General features: G+C 38.0%; 1 protein-coding gene across 16 annotated transcripts in view; it reads left to right on the top strand.

Annotated features, from left to right (window-relative positions):
• The first annotated feature begins 328 nt into the window (after positions 1 to 328).
• MBTPS2 (membrane bound transcription factor peptidase, site 2) overlaps positions 329 to 24916 on the top strand; it is a 51865-nt gene continuing 27277 nt past the window's right edge. For 13 of the 16 annotated variants that reach the window (XR_008429150.1, XR_008429149.1, XR_008429145.1 and 10 more), the window contains exons 1-9: positions 329 to 1053; positions 5274 to 5422; positions 7144 to 7282; positions 11053 to 11156; positions 13548 to 13675; positions 17481 to 17599; positions 18398 to 18578; positions 21003 to 21097; positions 23316 to 23511. Coding sequence is in view for 6 of the 16 variants with exons in the window: in XM_053934053.1 (XP_053790028.1) it covers positions 979 to 1053; positions 5274 to 5422; positions 7144 to 7282; positions 11053 to 11156; positions 13548 to 13675; positions 17481 to 17599; positions 18398 to 18578; positions 21003 to 21097; positions 23316 to 23511 (1186 nt within the window). In the remaining 10 variants the exon portion in view is untranslated. Of the gene's footprint in view, positions 1054 to 1076; positions 1386 to 5273; positions 5423 to 7143; positions 7283 to 11052; positions 11157 to 13547; positions 13676 to 17480; positions 17600 to 18397; positions 18579 to 21002; positions 21098 to 23315; positions 23512 to 23641; positions 23705 to 24916 lie in introns of those variants that run through there. The other 3 variants (XR_008429151.1, XM_053934057.1, XM_053934056.1) reach the window with 3 other exon arrangements.

Raw genomic sequence — 24916 nt, 5'->3', positions numbered from 1 at the left:
TACTAGCTCAAGAAAGGGACAGATAATCAGGAAACTCTTCGCACAGAGATAACAGCGACAGGGCACATAAAGAGTTACGGCCTCCTTATCGGAAAAGACAAACATTCTTCCACCTTCTCTCCGCCTTTATGGAACCACCAGGATTAAGGGGAAGAAGTTGACAAAAAACAGAAAAATTCTTAATTTGCAAGGGATTTATGAATCATGTATGAGATGTATGAATATGCAACAAGCTATGGCTTTTAAGGGTTATTGCTTTGTTCACAAGGCATGCTTTTGGCAGCTTAATGTCCAAAAACATCCAGACATCCGTAACTCTTTGCTTTTTATTATCTTGTAATTGTCCTAACTCTAGTTTTTTATTACTCTAATTGTATTGCTATTTTTATAACCATTTCATTATTAAACTTTTAAAATTTCTAAAAACAAGTGACTGATGTTTCTCACAGGCCCGCGGCTGGAGAATCAGCACTGACCGTGGCCTGGGAAGGAAACACGGGGCCAGGAAGCATCTGCTTGAAAGCCATCCTCCCAGGCAGCCTCACAGAATGATTTTGTTGTGCAGACAGGTCGGTGCTAATTTCTGACAGAACGTCAGCGGTTAAAGGGAATCCCGTTACCCCCTCGTTACTGAGGCGCTTCCACAACGTGCTTTGATCTTGCCACCACACAGACTTCCATCCTCCGGCGCAGCCTCTCCCAGAACTCGGCGGTGGAGGCAGCTGAGGCGAAGTTAGCCAGGGCGGGAGGAGCCGCCCCCGGCCCCGCCCCGGATCGGCCCCGCCCCACCAGGCTGGCCCCGCCCCTCGGCCCCGCCGCCCCACTGCGCGCGCGCCCCGGCTCGTGACGTCATGCCGCAACCTCCCCTCGCTCTACGCGCAGCCCGGAAGCGTCCGCCCGGGCAGCAGAGGCGCTGGAAGAAAGGTTCCGGGCAGGTTGGGTTCCGGGGCTGCCCGCTGAGGCGCGGCGCGGCCCGCGATGATCCCGGTGCCGGTGGTGGTGACCGTGCTGGGCGGCTGGTGCGCCGTGTACCTGGCGGACACGCTGCTCAAGGTGAGGGCCGAGGGCGCAGAGCCGGACGGGGCCGGGAGGAGGCAGCGGCAGCCCCGTTCCCCCCCGCGCCGGGCCCAGGGCCCCGCTGCGCTGCCGCGGGCCGTGAGGCGATCCCGGCCCCCGGCGCCCCTCCCGGCCCGCAGCCGGGCCCGGCAGCCCCTGCTCCGCTCCCGCGCCGCGCTGGGCTCTGAGCGGCTCCGGGCTGCGCGACCGAAGCCGCGAGAAGTCAGGGGAAACAGCTTTTAATACACTGCTTAAGCGGCTCCGTGGCATTTGCACGTGCTGGCTGGAGTTTATTATTCTTATATTAACAAAACCTACAATACAACCTTGTAAGTTTGCGGTGTAGAATATGTGCCTTATAATGGTGATTTTCCTAAAAGATGTAAAAAGCAATGCGTATTTATTTCTTTTGAGTATATTTAGTTTTGCTGGAAAAAAATTGAGACAGAATTCGATACAAATACTTTTTTAAAGAAATAAACTTTGATCCTCGGAGAGTATTAGGAGACTCATCCTTTTTCTCCTGGTATAGAGGGGAAGTTTTAAAAAGAAAATACACCAAGACATCATTTGTTATATCTAGGATGCATCTGTGCATTGCTCAAGTTTCATTAAGCGGTGTGGCATTGTTTTGGGTTTTTTTTTTTAAGATTCAGAGTTACGATTTCTAAGACATGACTGAGTTTGCAAAGCACGCATAAAAAGTAGGCTCGTGCTGATTAAATATAAGGGAATAGGAAATGAGAAGTTTGATCTGTAATTCTTAATTTTACAGTCCAGGAGCTGCATCTGTTTCTGCCAAGGCAGATAAGGCTTAGTGATACGAAAGTACAAAATGTGCATTTTGTCACTCCTGTGAAATATAGGAAGAAATACAAGAAAATTCAGATGCTTGGAAAACTTGGAAAGGTGTCTCCCCCTGCAGCTAATTGGAGAGCTCTGTTAATGATGAAAGCTGATAATTGTAAAATACAGCCTGTACATAATGGCAAGAACAAATACAGTCATTTACCTGAAGACTTCTCAAATTTTCTTGCAGCAAGTCTATGTTAAGTGTTAAAAAAAAAAATACAGCATTGTTTTGAAACACAGGAGAAGACTGGCCAGGAACCAGGAGAACGTGCTCTGACTGCAGTGAGACACAGCAGGAAGGTCAGCCAGGAGGCTGCTTCTCCTCTGGCAGCAGCTTTGTGTCTGGTGAGGGCTCTTGGGCTGTGAAGCAAGAACTGAGCTCAGGTACCAGACCTGTTGTGCCATGATGCTGAGACCATTTGCATCTCTGAGATTCTGAAGATCTCTTTATGCATTAGGCTATAAAATCATTTATTAGAACATAAAATCAATAAAATTATTTTTGGAAATAAGGAGAGCCACTGCATTTCTTGCAGCAGCAAGGGAGGGAAAAAAATCCCTTACATTGGAGCCTACTTAATGCCTGATTTATGTTGAAAAAGAAGGGGCAATGCCTAGAATTCTATAGCAAGTGTGAGAGTCCAGGAGTTAAATTTTAATTCTGATCTTTTAACTAAAAGTTGACCAAGGTTATTAATCCTCAGGAATTATGTGGGAGCTGTTGAGCCTCAGTGAACTTACTGATAGATCTCCTGTTGTACTTCTCAGTCGTAGGTTTCACTGTGGGTACCACAGTTGAAATAGAATTTGGATTGAATAACCACATTTATATCATTAGGAAGCTCAGGTTGCATGTTTTTCTGCTGGTACTGTAAATCTCCACCACAGTCACAACCCAAGGCTGCTAGCTACCACAGCAAAATTGTACTGTTTAATTAATTGTACTGTTTAAATCTCAAATCACTTTCAGTGTAATTCCACCAAAAGGATGTACAGAGAATTGAGTGAAAAATAATGTGGGAGCACTTTTCCATGTGTGATCCTGTTGATATTTTTGGCAAGAGAAGGATGTGTGCTGTAACTTGCAGTTACTGTTTATTCTGTAAATCTGTTCAATGTGCAATGTTTTTTGCTCAGTTTATTCCCTTACTGGTTTTTGTTCAGATTTTAAATATTCTATTTTAGCAGTCTGACTCCTAGACTACAATATAGAAAGTATAACTGCGTATAAATGTACTTTTGCACAGATAAATCCACATATTATAATATTGCTAAAATTAAAAGGAAACTAAAGCTATGCCAAATCAAGCTGGAATTTTGAATGTTAAGTCCCTCTTGTTGCTCCTTGTTGTACCACTGCCACCAACATTTTCACTGAAGCTTGGATTCTGTAAGAGGGAATCACTCAGACCCCTGAATTCCTTCTCCCCAGCATCCTAAGTCATCACATTTTATTCTGCTTGAAGGATCAGAACAAATGGCAAGAACAAATACAGTCATGTGTGACATGTAGGAGGTTGTCCCTCCTTCTGCTGTGAGAAATAAAGGATGCATTAGGCACATTCAGTCAAGGTTGGCTCTCAGCATTTAAGGTCAGGAAGCTGAAATGATTCAGAGCTCTTGAACAGATTCTGCCAGCAAAGAATGTTAAGGACTCCTGCTTGCTGGCAGATACCTGTGGAGCTCCTGGATTGTTTAGCAGGTGTCCAGCATTTTAAAGGCTGCATAAATAAATAGGTGCTGCTTTTATAGCAAAACTAATCTAACAAAGAGCTCGTCGATCTCAAAGAAGCAGGACCAAGGCCTGTGTTAAAGCAGCTTGAGATGAAGCATACCAAGGCATGAGGATGTGTGTTTAATGTGGGGATCCCACTGGGCTCAGGACAGAAGGAGCAAAACTTTGCAAAGAGCTTTTTAATATGTTTTGCAAAAGTTTGCAGTCATTCAGTGGTCGTGAATAATGTTTACACAGCTTGTGAGGAAAATACAAAAGGAAAATTTTTGGTACCTTTCTTTTCCACATTTGACAGCTGTATAGTCAATGATTCCATATTCCTCATGGAAAACTTCATACTTATTTATATCTTGCTAGGACAGTGGGGCTGCGATGTTGTTGCAATGAATTCAAAAGGATGAATTTGTGGCATTTCTAGGGAAAAAAGTGGGGTTTGCATGTGATAAAAGGAACACATTTTCAAGTGTCAAATCAGTGTATCTGATTAACTCTAGTAGAATAATGTATTAGGGTGATTTTGAGGGTTTTTTGACTGTGTGAATGAATAGGACTTTTTTTTTTATTCACAAAAGACAGTTTCTCATATCAGGGGTTCTTAATGATGCATGTATCTTTGTTCTGAATTATCAGGTAGATTATGTGAGGAGGTATTTTTCTTTGTTTCCTTGGCTTATGTATCACTAATTGTGTACAAGTCTAATCATCTTTGTGATATCTTCTGTTCAAATTAGCAAAAGCTGATATGATTAAACTTAATAGTGCCATAAGGAGTGAGTGGTGTTGATGGGAGTGCATTAAAGAGAAAATTTCTGATGGTGCCCTCAGATGACAGAATAAAATTGTGGCTGAAATCAGTAGAAGAAGAAGGAAATGATACAGAAATATACAGGCAGAAAGGATAAGTGGTGTAAGAGGTGATGCATGAACAATGGCTCAAGTAAATGGGACTCGCAGCTGAGGAAATCTGTTATTTGAAATAAACATTCAGTGTTCAAGATTTAATTAATTTGACAAAATGAGAAAAGCTGTTAATACAATTGTGCAGTATGAAATCCTCAACCCCCACCACCACTGTGGTGCAGGGCAGGAGGAATGCAAGGAATTGGCAAGTTCTAAATTTGTTCAAAGGACCACGGACAACAGCCAGAAACTTGTCAAGTTCCTTGTCAGGGAGGAGAACGGAGCCTGTTGTGAACTACACATTCTGGATGTCTTCAGTAGGTGCTGCTGCTTGTGGGGAACCTTGGGAACAGTGCTCCAGTTCAGACAGCTCCAAAGACTTGTCTGGATTGTGTCAGACACTCCTGCCTTGGGAACTGCCCAGTGTCAGTAGGCTCAAAGCTCATCTGTGCTTTTCCTGAGCTCTGAGTTCCTCCAAGGAAAGCATTCCTTCATCTGGGTTTCTGACACAAGCTTCCATGGAGCAGGTGACTAAAGCCTATTGAGAATGCAGGCACCATAAAGTAAAGTTAGCAAATAAAAAAAAGGACATCTATTTGAAACTCTGCGTCTGTTTTTATATAAACAGATCACATTTGCTGCTCAGTCACATTACAAAATCTTCCTAGAATGTTGTGGTCAAACTGTTGTTTTGCAGTCCTCCAACTTTTGGTTTTCTGTTGTTTTGCAGTCCTCCAACTCTCTGAAGGCATCGTACGAGGACTGGCTGCTGACGTACGGCTTGAGCGTCTCTCCCTTTCACCTGCGCTGGCAAACAGCTCTCTTCAACCGCCAGTTCTACAACTGGGGGAGATGGAAACCCAAATTTCTCTACTTGTGGTATAAATTCAGCATCCTTTTTCTTCTGTCAGAGTCAGCAATTGAGCCATGTTGGTGCCTTTCAGCATTAGAAGGGCAGTGGGTAGACATGGATATTTTAATAGTAATGATAAAACCAGTTGGAGTGGTTGCACTAATTGTACTGTGCCAGTATAAGTATTTATCCTCTGCTAAAAAATACATAAGTGTAATACAGGTTACATATTGAGATTCTATAAAACTAGAAATCCTTAAACTGTTTTTACCTGTGGTTTGAAGTATGCATAGTTCTGAAGAGTACAGCTATTACATGCAATACTGCATACAGAAGTAGGTCTGAAAGCAGCTGCTCCGATCCTAGATCATCCCCAGTGCTGTAGACTTAGCTCTCCCAATCACTCGAGTTTACACAGTATTCAGAGCTAGCTGTGTAGCTGTAGTTAATCATTGCCCAGACATTCAGCAATGATACCTGCTCAGTAGCACCTTGCTTACCTTCTGTCTTTTATCTGCCTACACCTTTCCATGCAAAGGTTGCACAGTGCTTGGAATGGGTAGATAAGTAGGGTGGCCTAATATGGGTGCTCCTGGACTGGGTTAGAAAACTATTGTTCAGTTGCCTTCCTAGCATTACTTTGTATCTGCTCTGAAAATATAAAATGAGTAAGATTTGAATTTCTTTTCATTTCCTGTATTGCTACCCTCAGTGAGATAGTAATAAAAGAGATGTACTTCAAACTGGTTTCTCTAGTATGTAATGATTTTGTAATAATCAGTCTGAAATAGCTCTGTATCAATTACAATTTTAATGTGTATAATTTATTACAGTATAATGTTTCCACTAGTCTCTTTAATTAACATTACAAGTACATGTTGCTTAAAATAAATCTACTAATTCCCAGTGAGCTCCATTAAGGCTGATAAGAGAACAGTTGAGCTGTTATGAGAAGAAGAAAGACTGGTAGTGAGGTGTATGTACTGGTTTTGCATCACAGAAGTTTTTTTTAGTTAGAAAAAAGAGTTATAACATCCTTCAGCTATAGGACAGTGTAAAATAAAAATAGTAATATTAATGCTGAATAAAAATATGTCACTAGGTGGAGTGACATGAATTGAAATTATTTTCAACATTGATTTTAATGAAAAATTGTTGAGAAGAGTAATGTAGTTTAAGAAATTGGTGTTAATGTGGTTTTGCAGTTGTACTTTTTAGTCATTCTTTACAAAAGATTCAGTCTCATTTATTGTTCTTTAGCCCATTTTATTGTTTATGAGAATGATGCAAAATGTACTGAGGAAGCTTATATATATAAGTACATAAGCTGCCCCATAATTTGATCCAGGTCTCTAAATATGTGATAATGTGGTGCAACATGGCCAATTATATATTGTTAGTTATGTTTCTATAGTCTTATAAATTTATATATTCATAGTTACAAGCAAGTTACACATTTTGAGTAACTGAATAAAAGTATTTGAAAATTGATCAGGATATGGTTTGGATGAAAAACATTTTTTAAACAAGGAGAATATAAGTTAGTATTATTATAGTATATTATTGTTATTAGTTTCCTTTAGCATTTTTGTACTGGATTGTTGATGAATTGTGGTAGCATCAGGTAAGTTTTGCCCTGTGTTTTGTGTAAAAACTTGTGCTATAAAGCAGAGATTTACATAGCCAGAGATGATACCCTTTTTGTCTTGTGGCTGTGCATTGTTGAACTATTTGCTTCTCTGTGTAGGTTCAGTGTAGGAATGGTGTTTGGAATAGTTGCCATGTTTGGCTCTGTTATTCTGCTTGGAAAGACCCTGCTGCAGACACTGACCCAGATGCTCACCGAGGCTCCGAAAGCCCAGAATGATCGAATGCTGCAAGTCGTGGTGAGTGTTCCCTCCTCAGGTCTTTGATTGAGAACTGTGTACAGATCTAAAGCAGCTTCTTAATGGGGTATGGGATGCTAAAATATTCCTATGCAAGAATAACCCAGTTCCTGATGTTATCTACATGAAAATGTGCTGGTTTTTTCCAGCCTTAAAAATGGGCGAGTGGGTATAGAAAAAGGGCAAATGAAAGCAAACATGTGGAAGAGTTTTTTTTTTTTTTAAATTCTCAGGAGTTGGACTTGGATAATCATTCTGAAAAGCCCTAAATTACTAAGAATAACATTATAGTACTAAGCATATAAAACTGAGTTAAGAACTCGTTTCCTGTAAGCTTTGCAGTAGGTTCTGGTGACCTTACAGTTTGCAGAGCTCATACATAATTGACAAGAGGAGACAAGTTCTGTTTTTTTTAATACAATACAAAACAGCAGTGGAAAAGGAAAGAAGGGCAAAAAGCTTTGTATGATAGTAGAAGCAAAGAGTTGTTAATGAGGGAGTATTTTTTGATTCTTCAAGGACTTATGGCTTAATTTACTATGTGAAATTTCAAGTGCTGTTTCTGGCAGTATCAAAGTCCAATGATATATTTAATTGTTCTGTGCATTTCTGGTGCTGGACAATATATTTTACAGTTTTAGAATGGAATGTATTTCACAGGATAGGAGAGATTTCAAATACTGTCTTTTTAATTTCTTCACATGGCAGTAATGGAAGAACTGACATTGTCTTGGAACAGTTTTAACCTGGAAGGATTCCTAGTCACCTTTTTTATACCAAGAGTGCAATGTGGCCAAAATGTATGGTCATTTTCCAGAAATTCAGAAAGTATTGTGGGATTGCTCTGCCTTCTGCTACATGGCTTAGAGCAGAGGTGCCCAGCCTTGTTACTCTATTTGAGTTCTCGGCTATTCAAGTGACCAGATGTTGAGAATTGTGTGCAGACACAACAGACATTCCTGTAAGCACTAAACTGACTGCACACAGCTAGACTGGCATGAGTGCAGGAGGCCTGATTTAGCATGTGCCATAAACTCAGTACCTTTGGATGGCTGGGTCTGTTTCCCACAAGCAGAGTGAATATACAGAGTCCAGTGTGTGTTGGAAAAAGCAAGCAGTGAGACCTGAGGAAGAACTGCTGTCACTGCCACTGCTGTCCCCTGTCCAGAGCCTACTCCTCAGTTACCTTTGAGGGCAGACAGGAGTGGACAGTCTGTGCATCTGGGAGGGCATGAGCTGAATATGACACAGAAAATTTTGTCATTTACATTCCACTAGGATCTGTCCTAACCTTTCTGGAGTTCCTTTACATCTTCATTTTCTGAGGTCATTGTATGGATCCATCCACTTTTGTGACACCAGAGTAAAGTGGTCATTGACAGTATATTGCTCTTTGGAGAAAATAACACAGACACAACCAAAGTAAAGATGAGCCTTTGGAATTAATCTGGTGTGAACTGGGACAACGAAAGTAGAAAAGTAGAATAATGTTCACAATTTCAATGTGGACTTGTTTCTTCAGTGACTGCCTGCTGGCAATATCACTGCATTCAAACCAAGGATTAACTGGCACTGAAAACAGTTTAATAGATAGGGATAAAGTAATGTCATGTGTGGGGATAAGGTTACTTCTCCTAAGTTCAGTTGTGGTTCTCTTCCTTTCTTACCTCATTCTTTCATTTCACAGTTGTATAATTCTGCCTTTAGCAAGTTTCAGTACTCTTTTTAAAGGGAATGTGCTAGTGTAAATTGACACCAAAAAGAGACTTATGTGGCTGCAAAGAGGTGAAGAATGACTTAGGAGGACCTTCTCATTTAAATTATTTACTTGTATTTGGCTGCCTGGAAGAGAGCAAACTAATTAAAAAAAAAAACAACAAAACCCCACTTTTTCTTTGTAAACTTAATTTTAGCCTGTGACATAAAGCTGTTTAGCCTTTACCCTCTGGGTGTGGAGAGAGGGAGAAACAGTTGTACTTATATTTTATTAAGATTTTTGTACGCTTCCTCTTTTGTTCAATCATGTACTTGATTTAAAATACCAGTCTATAGGTAACTGGGCTGTTTCTCTTCAGCTGCCCCCTCTTGTGTTGGTTGCCTACTGACAAAAGTAGGAAAGAGGCAGATTAGTTACAAGCAAAGGATCTTCTTTTACTAAAGTCATTTCCAGAAGGCCATAAAATACAAGACAGCATGCTTTTTAACAAAATACTGCTATTGGTTTCAGAACCCTGCATGAGAGGTAACTTCTGTTTTAGGTGAATCTTAAAATAGCTTCTTTGACGTAAAGTCTGAGAGCATCTGGTGCTGTGTTCTAGCAGGCTGTAGTCATGGTGGAATTGAGATGGCAGCTCTTGCTGTTGCCATCTGTCCTCCCACTGCAGAGGCAACACCACTGAAGTGATGCATTAGTGCCACCAGCTGATGCTGCAATGCAAGCAGTGATGTTTAAGAAATGAAGTGTAGCTGTCTTTCATACTGTGAGGTAACACAGCTGAGCCAGTTGAGGTAAATTCCTTGGTCACCATCACACTGGACAGAATTTGTGAGGTGATTAACATTAATGAATCCTTTTGAATGATTTCATTTAGCAAGATTGTCTCAACTCTTGTAGAGTTCTGCTGCTCAGATGGTAAATGCATATAAGTGAAGAATGTGCAGGACTGAACAAAGGTAGAATCCAACCTACCTAGTTGGATGTGCAGCCTTTTGTCTTCCACGATGCTGGGTTTTATAGAGTTCTATAGACAGGCCAGGAGTTTTTGCCCACAGCATCTCTTTTGTGAGGCTGGCTTGCAATTCATGTTGTGTTCACATCAGTTGTTAGTGAGCATACTGGAATGCAGCCTGCCTTGAGTAGAAAAAGCTGTAGATCTGACAGGAGAAACGTCCCAGAGCAATCCCACTGCAGCCCAGCAGCTGAGGGGGATGGAACCGAGCAGGATGAAGGTCCATCAGGAAGAAGGAGGGAACGGTTCCTCATGCTTTGACTAGTGACCACTTTGAAGCCTGTCTGGAAGCAGTTGGAGTCTTGTGACAAGCACAGGGAAGGACCTGGGAGTGGTGGGAATCCACAGCAACAGGAAGAATATGAGGGGCCTGCATATTATGTCTTAGGTAAATTAAAATAGTATACTCATTTCAAGGTGGGTTTTTTTTGAGGTTGAATTGCCATGTGTAGACTAGCAAAACCTGAAGAATAGATGAAAAAAAAAATTTGACCCTGTAAACTGGGATAATTTTATGATTTGTATAGGAAGAGAGAAGGAAGAGACTGACTGTTCAGCTGTCAACTCATTTTGTAACTTTTCATGTTCATACTCTTTAAAGAGCCATACAATTTTTATTATTTTCTTTTGAAAGGTGGATCTTTTCTATAGCTACATGACTGGCTGCAGGAAATTGTAAACTAATGCTCACAGTGCCAAGCCTATTTCATTTGAATGGAAGTCTGTACATTTTTATAAACTTCTTGAGCTTAATATAGAGTAGGACACATTTGATCAGAGCTGTGGGGAATATATAGGGTAGGGAGAGGGCTTTTGTGCCTGGAGAGCTATTTAACATTCCACAAAAGAATATATATTTAATATACTTTAAAATACACTGAATAAGTTGGTAAAAGAGGTGCAAACTGATCGTGCTGCATGAGAACAGCCCCCGGTCTGTTGTGGGTCTGAAGAGCAGCAAATTTAGGGGCAGAAAGATTTGTCTTTGTACCTCTTGTTTTCCTCCTATGTTTTATTTTGTTGTCATGCCCACATCAACAGGTGCCTGGTGTCAATTTGCCCATCAGCCAGCTGACCTATTTCTTCTCTGCAATCCTCATCAGCGGTGTGATACATGAAGTCGGCCATGGGGTGGCAGCTATTCGGTAATTTCTGTTTTGCTTTTCTGCTACTCTCACAACAAAGTGTTGTTAGCACTGCTTTGTTTTATGTAGAGAGTCTGTTTAGTCTGTAATTCATAGCTTCCTTAGATTCAAAGTTTGGAAGGGTGTACAAATTAGGGATAGAGTTTTAATACAGTGTCTACTATACAGATTATGAGAAAGGACTTCTGCTTTGCAAACATAACATCAGGTTTAAAACAATTTTTTTAAGTGGCTGTGTTTTTTACATAGCAATTTCATTTCATTTCTGTGCTTGTGGCACTTGACCTCCTGTGCTATTGCACAGCAATACTTGAAAATAGATTTTTAATTGATTTGTTTAACATAGCTCATGAAATATGATATGAACAGGTTGAAGCAATAACTTGGTCAAATGTGATTTGCCTGTGTTAATCTCTGTGATTTATTAGCTTTGATCAAAAATTATATTTTTAATGTCCTTAACTATGATGGTTACTTCACAAAAATTATTTGGCAGTTTAGTCGTTACTTTTGAATGCCATTTTAGCATAAGAAGGTTAAGCAGTGATTACTGGGACTGATGATCAGGTGTCCTCCACATTTCTCCTGGGCAGCATCATTATCTCTTCTTTGAGCATAAAGCCCTAAGTTGTTTCTTTGATTTTCCTGAGTGTAGGGAGTCATGACTGCATTTCAACCCATATATTACCTTTTTTGTAACCCCAAAGGTTCTCACTCAAAGGGGTGGTTTGAGAACCTCTGTGTTTCATATGCTCTGCTTGTCTTTCAGCTTTCTTCCCTCAGATATTTACAGGGAATTTTCTGTGGAGGATGAACCTTTTGCATATCCCATCACAGGAAGAAGAAACAAAATTTTCTTTCTGCTGCATGTTGCTGGCAGACTGCAGAGAAGCTAGGAGTTACTACAGAGCTCTTTTTAAGCAGAAAGGAAGAATAATTCTTGTGTCTTCATGGTGTGATATTTTTATTCAAGGTCTACAGCAAAGGTTTTGAATATTCAATTTCAGGTTATATTTTCATCAAAAAATAGTTTTTCCAGCTATTTTCAGAAGAGAAATTTGTTGGTCCAATGTACATTCACAGGCAACGTTGCTGCTGCTGTTTTCTGCATGGCTTTATTATTCTCCTTCTGGCATATGTTGAGTCTGTAGTGCTGTTACTGTAAATTCTCAGGGTTTCAACTTCACTAAAAAGCTGTGCTGTGTGCAAATTTTATTATTCTGGCAAGTCACTTAGCCTTCCTGAAATCTAATATACTTTTGCCAGCTTCAGTTCTAGAAAGCATTAGCTGTGAACGATAAGAGCTTAAATACTTGAGCCTTAGCTTAGTCAAGGCTCGTACCAAGCAGGTCTTTTTCTTCCTTCCTGTGTTTCTTCTACCCAAGTCATGAAATCCTGAACAGGCATTAAACTGCCTATTATTAATTGGTAGCATGGGATGAATTGACTCCACAGTATTAGTGTGAGACTTAACTCTGAATAATTTTGTATAATTCTTTGTCTTCTTTTGGTGTATATACACATTAAATAGATAAATGTAAATAAGGAAAAGGTTAGACCCAGTATATTGTCTCAGTAAAGATATGGGATTAGCTGATCTGTGCCTGGTTTGTCTTGGAACATGAATTTGCCATGCCTCTCTTAAGTCCCTTGTACAATTTCTAGCTTCAAAAAACCTTAATGTGTAGTTTCCAAAAAAATTCCATTTCAAAGTAATTGCAAAACCCTAGGGAAAAATATTATCTGTATAATATTGTAGCGTCAGCTACTAATATATTTAAATAGTATTATGAAGTGTTAGGGTTTGAAAGGGCATTAGCATTTGTCCTTTTAACCTCTTGACCTGTTTTCATTTTTTCAGATGACATTTCCCTCATTTTTGTTAGCTTACAACGTACTCTAAGGTCCATTTAAGAGAAATAGAATTAAAAATTCCAGAACTGTGGAAGTATTTCTTTAAAAGGAAAGCAATTGATTCTTGCAAATACTTTTACATAGATGAGTTTGAAACTGCTTCCTACGGGCTGCCATTTTTTACTTAAAAGAACAATTACCCCAAATGTTGAAATATATCTTAACATGGAAGTTAAATAGGTTTTTAAAAGGTATTTTATGTGTTACTGTTACCAGGAGACAGAAAAGAAATTGAACTTGCTCTTTATGTTTTTACCAAACTTAAAAATGAATACTGCTTAGAAGTGGCAACTACTGCAGAAAACATCCTTTAGTTTAATTATCTTTCAATTACTGATAGTATAAAAAGTAAATCAGTTTTATAATTAAAATTTAGTCATTTTTGTTGTCAAAAACTGTGTGCTATGTAGAATCTCTCAGTTTTTCTTTTGTTTGTTTGCAATTACTCAGCTTCACTCTTCTTTTCTTCTTTTTAAGAGAACAAGTACGATTTAATGGATTTGGAATTTTTATCTTCATTGTCTATCCTGGAGCATTTGTTGACCTCTTCACAACTCACTTGCAGTTGATATCTCCTGTTCAGCAGTTAAGGATATTTTGTGCAGGTAATAGTTTGTGGTTTTTTATTATATCTTTGCTTAGCACCATTACTTATTCCAAGGCATCATTGTGAATCTTTGATTAAGTATTTAAGGTTTAGAATGAATAAGTACCAAAGCTTCTCTTTACCTAACAGTGATCCTTCTGTTCTGAACCTGTATTGCCATCTCAGAGAATCATTTGATCATTACTGTCCTTATTGAGCTGCTTTCTGGGCTAGAGATGTCAGTTTCTAGGATCTTAAATGAGCACAAATTTCCTGTCTTGAAAAGCTTTGTTATATTCTAGATCCAATTCAGAATAGTTGTGCATAAGAAATTCCAGTTGTGTAGTTGGGGAAAAACTGTGGTTTCTGATGTTCCTCTCATTAGAAAGAGCTCTTGCACTAGGTGCAGAAGTTCCTCTGTCTTTTTTGTTTGTTTGTTGTTTGGGATATTTCTGCACATTGTAAGCCTAAGTAGCAAAACCTTGGAGCACACAAGCTGGGAAATACTGAGCCAGAATGGTGCTATGAGAAAAACGACTTCCTGTCAGCACAGGTCAACATCCTTGAACAATTCACTACTGTTTTCTGCAATAGGAACAATCTATTTTTCAATAGTATTGTGACTGATTTTCACTGACCTGTGAGTTGTGTTATTGCACAGGTCACTGTGTTTTGATATTGCCATCAGGAGGAAATAAAGGTTAAAACACAAACATCCAAAGAGAAACGTAGCTTATGGCTCCAGATAACCTCCAGATGTTTTTGAATTGATGTTTGTTGAAGTCTCTGGCTACTGGGAAGTAGAGTCTGGTTGCTGGTGAAAAGTCAAACTGAGACTGTGTTGCTGTGCCTGAACCACTTGTATTATTATTTCTAGAGACAAAGATGGCTCCCTGAAGAACTGAAATAGAGATAGAAAAGTTATCATCTTGGGTCAGTTCTTGATACTGGTGTTTTTTCTGTTGCAGGCTAGCAGCCAGCCTGTTGTAATGTTTAGTTATTAATGTTGTTTCTTGAATATTGTATCTAAAATATCCTATAGAGGGTGGACATAGAGAAGCCTTTAGCATGCATGTTTTCAAGCTTTCATAAATCAAGTAAATATTTACAAATGTTAGGTAAGTAAATATATCTGTATTCCAAATACCTGAATCAACAAAAATCATTCACATACAATAGGCTTTTAGGAAGCTCTGTTTGTCAAATTAATCTTTTTCCATTTCCATCTACTGGGAACAGAACTGAAAGAAAAGGCATACTAAATTTCAAAGTAGTTTGATTACATAGATTCCTGAGACATTATCTAGAAAAATAGAATTCTAAGCTGTAATAGAAAATAATTGCTTGCATGATTTGATGACAAGCAAAATCTGTAATAATTTTTCATGTTCCTTGGGAAACCTGAAATAGGGGAATACAAGGCAGGAGCAAACATGTTGCAAGACTGGTCAGCATGAATGGCTTGCTTTCACTTAGGTGTAACAAATAAATGCATGTTTTCACAGTTTATGAGAGGTATGTTTCAGAACTAGGATGTTTGATAATGACAAAATGCAATCTTCAGTAAACAATCAATTTCTTTTATTTGTCGGAACAGTTGAATGAACCTATTCCTGGTGTTCAGAAATTTGAATTTAGGGAGACATGCTCATATTTTTGTATAGCAGCTAAGTAACAGAGCTAGACTAGAGGCCAATACCAAATATTCTTTTTGTAGTCCAGCTATAGTCTGGAGATTAAAAAATATATTTTTGTACAGCAGATGGCATCATATGTTCAAGAATAGGAAATGAGTGTTCTTGTAAGACTTGTGATATTTATAGCATAATTCCATGCCTACTTAGATAGATGAAAAGGGATTCTGTGCAGCACATTCTTATAATTAGTTCAAATATTTGTATGACTTTCTGAGATAATTTTTAATATATTTCATCTTGTCTTTAACAGGAGTTAAATGGTTTTGGTTTTCTTTTTTTAATTAATTAGTAGTTAATAAATTATTTTAAGGTATTTTAGGGTTGTGTAAAGTGTCTCTTCTTAAATGTAAGGAATTAGGTGTCCAAGGATGAGGCTGTTTTAGCAAGATGAAGGTAGACTGAGCAGTGTTCCTCTGCATGTATTCTGATTTGGAGCATGTTTATTTTTCTGTGGATCACCTGGGATGAGTTTGAAACCTCTCTATTTTAGACTTTTTGCTGTATTCAACACAGCAAATGGTGTCAATTTTGGTAGCAAGGCCCTTTTTTCCCAGCTGTTTGAAAGTATTCCTTGTCACTCTCTAGCAGTACCATCACCTCTTTTTTATTATTACTATTTTAAGATCGGGATTTCAATTTACTCTGTGTAGCAGCCACACAGTTGAAAATAATTTTGTTTCCATTTTGCATTTTTGTCTTTTGTTAAGCTGTTAAGCTGAAAAAATATTTTTAAGATAAAAAAGATTAAAACAATAAAGTTAAAATATTTGCTCACTACTTCTGTATTTGTTACAAATAAATGTGTGTATGTGAGATAAGGAGAGCTGATTACAAAAGCATTTCCTCTATCTGAGTGCCTTTCCATGAGATACAATTAAAACTATAGGAAAAAATTACTTTAAGAAGCGCATACCAGTGGAAATGGCAACTTATTTCAAAACCATCAAGAATGTCTCTCATTTCTGCAGCATTAAAAGTGTGAAAGAAGGGGAGGTGAGATGCGATGGGGAGATAAGTCTGCCATATGCTATGATTTCTGTGTTATATACTCTGCAAGAATGATAGGTTTAATACATTTGTAAATATTTTTAATTTAATTCCTGCACTGTAGCTGCACTGTAAGTATAGAATTTAATCAAACTCCTCACAACAGGATGAAACACTGTAAGAAAGAAATAAAGACTCTTCAACACTGAAAGGTTTTCCTGCATTGTTCATACAAAACTGTTTGTCCGAGATCACAAACTAATGAGAAAATTTGTGTAGAGCTGAATGTGGAAAAAGCCACAAAGCTTTGATGATGAATGCCAGCTGTGTCTTATGATAGTGGCTTATTGCTTCTTATGGAGACCCACATACTATAAAGATGGTAATTGCAAATATGTTCCCCAATACAACGTGTCAGGAAGTGCTGATTGTACAATTTAGTTTCTTGATGGGGTTTCAGGTCCATATTTTCTTGTAGAAGAAGAATTTTTTTTTTCAAATAATTTCCTAAATTCATTTGGCGCATATACATGTCATAATTTTAATTGAAATAATGCAGGTTACCATCACAAATACTGAATTGCAAGTAAATTTCAGACATCTTGCTCTCTAGGACAAACAGTATTTATTCAAAAATAAACCCATTTACTGAGATTCTTAATTTCAGCAGTTTATTGTGGTAGAAGGTAACACATAATATATTTCATTCCACTATTTTTTTAATATTTATAATTGAAGACAACTCTGTAGATAGCAACTGTATTTTAATATTTGATTCAGACGCCCAGTTTCTCTTCTGGATACACTACCCTTTGATACTTAGAAAATAAGTGGTACATGAAATCTTAATCTGGTAGAAGGACAGCTTAGAAATGGACTTACTGCTCTCCTGTCTTTTTGACAGTATAATTCTCAGGAGCTTAGAGGTTTCTCTAAAACTGCCTTACAAAGTGGCATCCTAGAAGTTAAAGTTTATAATCTATGTACTCTTCTTTTATGCCTATGTTCACAAATTAACTTTTCTTTTTTCTTGCAGTAATAATTTCACGAAAGTTAATTAGAAGGCAGCTGTAGGATCATTTAAAAACCAACTTTTTGTTATTAGTATTTATTTAGAAACTTTTTTTGCCTTCTTTTTAGGAGTGTGGCATAATTTTGTTCTTGGTGTTGCCAGTTTCATGGTCTTGTTTCTGCTGCCAGCCATTCTTTTCCCATTCTATTACACGGGTGTTGGGGCACTTGTCACTGAGGTTGCAGAGGTAAGAAGGAGATTTGCTGTTTCCATATTATATGCTTTGTGATCTGAAATGCATCTCTTATTATCACAATCAAATTTGGTCACTGTAGCCCTTTGCAGATTCTAATATACTGAACTTCTTGCTTGAAGTTTTCATTTCAGTGTCAGGTATCTTAATATTAGTAAATAAAGGAACATGGTGTGAATAATGATAGACTAATTAGCATACTATAAAACTGTTGAGACATTTGAGATGAGTTTGCAGGTTTAGTTCTGGTTTTAACTGTTTTTCAGTATTGGCACAAAGCAAATCTACTGGAAACTGCATTATCACTCCAGTTACTGCTATCTGTTTTTAATGTTAAAGATTATTTTGAGCTGATTTCCTTGTTTGGTCAGCTGGAAGCGAAATAGAGATAGACTTCTGGGATTCTGGAAAGGAATGATTTTTTTTTTTACTTAATCAAATCCAGTCTTTCTTGTATCTAAAAATCAATTGATAGAACTCAGGAGAGAGTGACATTTATAATGTTTTATTACCTTTGAAAATATAGGTACACCTGCTTTCTTGAAAAGTTCAGGGTATTAATTTAAGTTACTTGAACTTAATATGTTGTGCATTTTCCTACCTTTTGACCTATATGAAAATAATTACTCAAATTTGAAGATGTGTCCAGGACACTTGGAGACTTCCCTTTCCCTCCCCTTCCCCCCATTTTTTAGTATCTTAACCTAAAGATTTCATAGTATTCAATGAATTGTAAATTAATCCTTGTTTATCCTCCTGTAGTAATATGACTGACTTCACTGTTCTTCTCAGGATTCTCCTGCCAATGGACCGAGAGGTCTTTTTGTGGGAGACCTTGTCACAAACCTGCAAGACTGCCCAGTTTATAATGTGGAAGACTGGAATTCCTGTCTGGGAGACATTTCAGAGAAGTCACAGGTCGGCTACTGTGTAAGTGCAGCCACCCTACAGCAATTAAGCTTTCCAGCTAGAGGTATGACTTAAGGTGCTCTCCTCATTATTTTGTATGTTAATTAATTTATCTTTTAATTTGGTAATGTCTTAAAGACTATTCTGGATTTAAAATTTGTTGTTGGAGTCAGATTTCTTATAAGTCAAATCTGCTGTCCTGTCTTAAGCAATTACCAATGTACCATGCTGTTTTGTGAAATCTGAAAGCGAGGGAGGGCTAGATATAGGAATTTCTCTTGTCTTTCAGTCATTCTGTACAAATACCCTGTATGATCTGAATAATAAAATTTGCTTCTTCGGGATATTGCAGAACTTGGTTCTTAGCAGTAGTACAAGTATCTCCTCTATTTTAAGTTCTGTAAAATGGACCAACTCAGTGATCTTTTGCAGATGTAAATTTCATGTTACCTCACAGCTTTGATCAGCATGACATTGCAAATTATATGATTTAACCCAGTGATGTGCTTTATTATGGTTGCTTCTTCAGATGTGTCTCCCTATAGGGTTTATGTCATTGCCCATAAACTCAGTTTTGTCTGGATTGCACATACTGCTTCTGGAAGTCAGTCTACTTCCTTCTGTTTCCTTTTATACATTAGAGTGCTTGTTGCTGTAAGGGCTTATCCCCAAGAAACCAAAAAAAGAAAAAAAGAACTGAACTAAACTAGAACAATAAACAAAAATTGAGTAGAACAAAAAAGAACAGTCAAGTTAAATTGACTGAGCATCTTGTGACATGCCCTGAAGCTCTTTAAAGTTTCTTTCATCCAAGCATTCATGGAAACTGAATTCCAGAGGTAAGGGGTTGCTGCTGAGCAAAGCTTGTAGGATGCTATTCAGAGCTTTAAAATTGTCACTGCATTTTTCCATCATCCTGGGAATAAACAGGAGGTAAGGCAACTCAACTGTCCCTGCTTTTGATGCACTATAGAACTTTCGTGAGGCTGAAAAAGTTGTGTTTTTTTGTTTTTTTTTTTTAATGTAAAGAAAGTGATCTTATAGCTGGTACTGAGATAAATATTTAAACTGGAAACTAGTGGAGTGTGGGTAAAAACCTGCTTTTAGAGGTCTGACAGTTTGGATTATGCCTCTGAAGAAGAGTGCAACTCTGGCCCATGCTTACAGCTGGGCAGGGTTGACAAGAACCAATTCTCAGGTGTTGTAGATATATATATCCTCAGATTCTGCTGTTCTCTGAAGTGCAATTTTGGAGTCATGGGTAATAAAACTGCATATTTTGCAGATGAACTAGTCCTATTTAGATTGGAATACTAGAGACTTAGTGCTGGAGATTCAATACTGCTTCCAAGCCTGGTTGCTGTATTGTGTTAGCAGCCCATTGTCCCCACTGCTGCCTTCTAATCAGACCAGTCTGTCTGCATTTTCGGAGTCATAAGCCTCCAGCAGTGAGAAATATTCCTCTGAAATTAAATGAACTCTGCTTGGTCTCGAGCAGCTGTCATTTATCAAAATCTTGACAGTTCACAACTTGACATAAATACAGAGTATTGATAAAAATGTATATAGCAAATGGACTCCATCTAGTTGACCATAAAACAAATGGAGAGTGAACTATCTGAGTATTGAAGGTAGAGAGAAAACAATGCCCTAAGGAACTTCTTGAAATTAAAAAAAAAAAAGTGGTTTCAATGTAGTTTATAAGGATTCCAATTTCATGGTCATTTGCTATTCAAAAATATGTGTGGTTTCTTAGCCTCAAGGTACTTGAAAAAAGGTTTGTACGGTACAGTGCTTGCACCTGTAAGCCCCAGGCATAAAGCTCTATGTCAGTGGATTGCAGCTTATGCAGAGATAAATCAGCAACCAGTATCACAGGCTTGATCTGCCTGGGAAGGGACTGCAGTTCCTGTGATACAGATCCTTACTGTATCTTCTGCATCTGTGTGTGTTTAAGCTGGAAAGCAAGTTAGGCTTAATTCATTTCAAGAGCGTAGGTACAAAGGTTCTTTACCAGACTAGTTAAATCATGGTTTAAGACATCATTTGTTCACTGCTGCAACCTTGAAGGGTTGGAAGGCTTTCATGATGTAAAAAATATGTTTTGAGTCTCTTGCCATTTCCCTAGCCCGCCAGTGAAATCAGTACAGTAGTAGCTAACAAATTTCTATGCCAAATATTGGTGCAAGTTAGGGGCAATGGATATAAAAGTGTTTTGCAACTTGTAATACTCAAAATAATGCAATGGTAGATTACCAGTATCTCAAGGAGATTTATAAAGGTGAAAAAATCAGTATGTGATGTGACTGAAATCATGGGACATTCACATGTTGGTGGTGAAGCTTTATTTGTAGTTGTGACTGAGCCTCAGCTAGACTGTGAATTAGTGTAATTCTTGAAGGCTGCAGGATAATTGTTTTACTTCATTCAGAGACTAATTTTTTCAGCAAATAATATTGATTATTTGCTCTATGCCTTTGTTCTTTAGTTTACAGAAGACTTGATGGCACAGTTGAATGTTGTAGTAACAACAGCCTCACAGACATTTGCTTTTCATACAGCAATAAGTTGGAGAGCCATCTGGTAAGTTATTTAAACTGCTAATTCTCTTTGGTAAATCTATTTTCTTTTAAATGTTTAATTAGTAATATATGCCAACACCTATACAACATACTCAAGTGTTTAAGAACATCTACAGTTTGCAGTAAAGGTGTGCATGTATATTATTTTCCCAATTACAGCTTAAAAAAACCACAAAATATTAGTTACGATTTTCCCCATAATTAAACAGGGGGTCTCTGAAAGAATCATAAAAAATCTTAGACACCTCATTCCTTTAGGCAGAAAGACACCTCAGTCATTTTCAGTATTCTGGATGCACAATACTGGTGAGAAAAAACAACTTTTAAGAAGAAGTTGAAATTGCTTATTTTTGTGTTTCAGTCTTTTAAGTATTCAGCACTACAGGGAAAGCAAAGCCCTGGACTGCCTGTTCACTTATTTTGTCTGAAGCCCTAAATTTCAATAAAAACATGCAGGAGAAGGTCCTAGACATTGCCCAGTTTCTCAAAATAAGGGCCCATACTTGAATCTTTTTTCATGATGTTGATTTTCTTGTCATGTAGAAACAAAGTTTCTCAGTAGGATTTTGCCTTACTCCCTTATAAAAGGGTTTAGCAGCATTCCAGTGCCTAAAAAGGCTACAAGAAAGCTGGGGAGAGACTTTTCACAGGGTCATATAATGATAGGACAAGGGGGAATGGCTTTAAACCGAAAGAGGGCAGGTTTAGATTAGACATTAGGAAGAAATTCTTTACTCTGAGGGTGCTGAGCCACTGGCACAGGTTACCCAGAGGAGCTGTGGGTGTCACATCCCTGGAAGTGTTCAAGGCCAGGCTGGATGGAGCTCTCAGCAACCTGGTCTAGGGGAAGGTGTCCCTGCCCGTGACTGTGGTTGGAATGGAATATCTTTTAAGGTCCCTTCCAACCCAAGCCATTCTATGATTTTATGAAAATATATCATTGTTTTTTAAAATATGTGTTCCATACTGACAGTGATGCAATATTTCTGTTGGTTCTTTACAAGCAGAACACATGAATGAACTGTGTAAACTTTTCTACACATACCAGTTTGTTATTGTTCTGACTCTAGTGATAAATACCCAAAGAAATTCAAATAAATTTTTTCCAAATCTGCTATGTTTATAGTTTCTACTCTGGTAAACTTCCCACTCCAGGGTATTTAACCACTAAGAGCTGAACACATTCCAGCGGTTCATTTGAAATATGGCAGTGGCAGCAAGATTTGATAAATCACTATCAACTGAGCCTGGGCATTCTTGAGCTTGTAGTTGCTACTTATGAACAGGGAAGAAATAAAAGCATCAGGAAGCTTGAGACCTTATGACTTTCAAGTGTCCTTAGACTGGCTGTGGGCTTTGAACATTTCTTTTAAATGGTCTTTGCAGTGCTATACAGCAGTTTTTGGAAGTGTGTCTTATCCTTTGTTAGAGTAGAAGGAATTTGTATCAGGATTAATGGTGAGGGCCTGACATTCATGCATTATGGGGAGTGCAAGGATCGGGCTGAGAAGGTAGAAATTACTTTTGCTTTTCCTCCTAAGGCAAATAGTAGATTATGATTCCTTGGTTCTATTTTTAGAATAAAAGGGAAAAAGTGTTACTGAGATTTTCCAAGAGACATGAAGGAGAAAACTAATTTCCTGTTCCCTTGTGCTGTGCTAGTAGTGTCTTTGGCCTGTGGGGAGCAAGAAAGATCTGGTCTGTCAGACTTAGAGAGTGAAAGAGTGTTATAGGCAGGGGTTGGGGCACAGCAGTGCATTGAGTCCTGTCTTCATCTTAGTTGAGAACGATTTCTTAGCTACCACACACCAGTTAGGTTTGTTGGTTTATTTGCTAAAACTTCATCTTTAACAGGTAAGTCACTAGGATGTTGATACAGGCTCTGTCCATTAGAAATCACTGACCTATGTTTAGATGCCATGATTTTTTGTTGTGCATATGTGTACTTTGCTAGAAATAGTTTGCTTTTATTTTGGAATATGTGCATGCCCTCTCTTCCACACTACAAAATATGGAATGACAGGTTGAATATAACAGGTAGAGATTTGTCATGATTTGACAACAAAAAAATAGGGAAAAAATCAGATTTTAGCTCTTCATGGGCTTATATCAGTGAGGCATTTCTTTGCTTAAAAAGGAATATTTTGATCCTTTTATTTTGATCTTCTGGAAAATAGCTTACTTTTACCTTTCGTGATGATTTTAAATGTCCTTTGCAGTATGCCTGTATGCCAGCACGAAAAGTTATTGAAGCCAGCAAAGTTTGTCGAACCAACATGGACTGCCATAAGGACTTCGTTCCAAGCTTTTGTGTGACTCCTTCTTTGGAGAACCAAACAAGGCTAATCAGGGTAAAGCATCCACCCCATATTGACATGCTCTATGTAGGACACCCCATGCATCTTCAGTACACAGGTTGGTATTATTTATTGAAAGTTTAGCAAAAGCAATCTCTAATATGGTTTCCTTTGTCTGCCTGCTTAAACAAGGTCTTGGAGTGCTTCTTAGTTAATTTGTTTAAAACAGAATCCATTTCTTCTTACAGCCAGTGGAGAGATGGACTACTCAGACCTAAAATAAAATGTTCACAGTGCAATGAGTTATGAAGGTAATAGAAACCATATGTGATATGAGATGGTTGTTTTTTCAGAAAACTATAAAAGGGCTATTTCTGGTACAGATCTTATTCAGGTTAGTCATAGGAATCAGGTGCATGCATTTTCCTAGCACATAAATGTCTCAACATGCTATTGTAAAATCTCTAGGGCACCTTGCTCCAACACCTTGCCTGGAATATTAGCATGACTGCTTAAATCACACCTAATATCCAAGTATCTGTGACAGATTCCTGTGACTACTGAACCACAAGTGTTACCACGACATAGTTTTTTCCTGATTTTTTTTTTTCATTTGACTGTCCTAAATTAAGTAACAGATAAAATTTTAGTTCCTTTCTTTGAAGTTCACTGTGACTCTCCTTTGGGCATCTTATATAAATAAAAAGTAATTCTGCTCCTGAAATGAGTATGGAAAGAATGAAGAAATTTATCAACATCCTACTTGATAGCTTGAGTGGCATGGTGAAAATTAGCTGCAGACGGGCTTTAAGAAGTTTGAAGTGTTAAATTACTATCCCTTCCTGTGAGGAAGGCGTCTGTTCCTCACAGACAGCTGAAATTCTTGGGATGATTTTGGAAGTACTACCTTGGAAGTATCTCCTCAGGAAGGCATTGTACTTCTCTGAATAAGCACTGGAATTAGGTACAAAAGAATTTTAGAAACAGTGATGAAATCTGGTGGTGTAAATCCATTAACATTCTTGGATACTGTATTTTCAGTTAATCTATCAGTCTTTATTTTTCCATACTAGTAATTTGATGCTCTGTGAGGAGTTACTTATTTCAACTTTTTTTTACAACATACTCTAATTTAAGCCCAAAATATGATCACTTCATTTGTTAATTCTCGCCTTATGCTATTTAAGAGGAAAACATTTTTCGCTTGTGTATTACCAACACACGCTACTGTATCTGATGATATTTATTTCAAATGCAGCAACATATTTTAAGAATAGAGTTCTATAATTATTCAGAATTCCTTTTCTTGGACTTTAACAATGCAAACTATTGGTACTGAAGAACAATTGATATTGTTCCCTTTTCAGTACATTGGAGCAATGGGGTTTTCATTGCTGTTTCCCCACTGTAGTAATTCTGCAGAAGAATTGAACCTACCAGTCTTTCAGAAGTCAGAAAAGAATGCTATTGCATTTAAAGAGGTAGTTCTTCTTTAAGAAGTTATTTTGTAAAAATACTGTTTG

The sequence above is a fragment of the Vidua chalybeata genome, chromosome 2 (genome assembly GCF_026979565.1).
Source record: "Vidua chalybeata isolate OUT-0048 chromosome 2, bVidCha1 merged haplotype, whole genome shotgun sequence".
NCBI lineage: Eukaryota > Metazoa > Chordata > Aves > Passeriformes > Viduidae > Vidua > Vidua chalybeata.
This window is presented reverse-complemented; position numbering and strand designations above follow the sequence as displayed.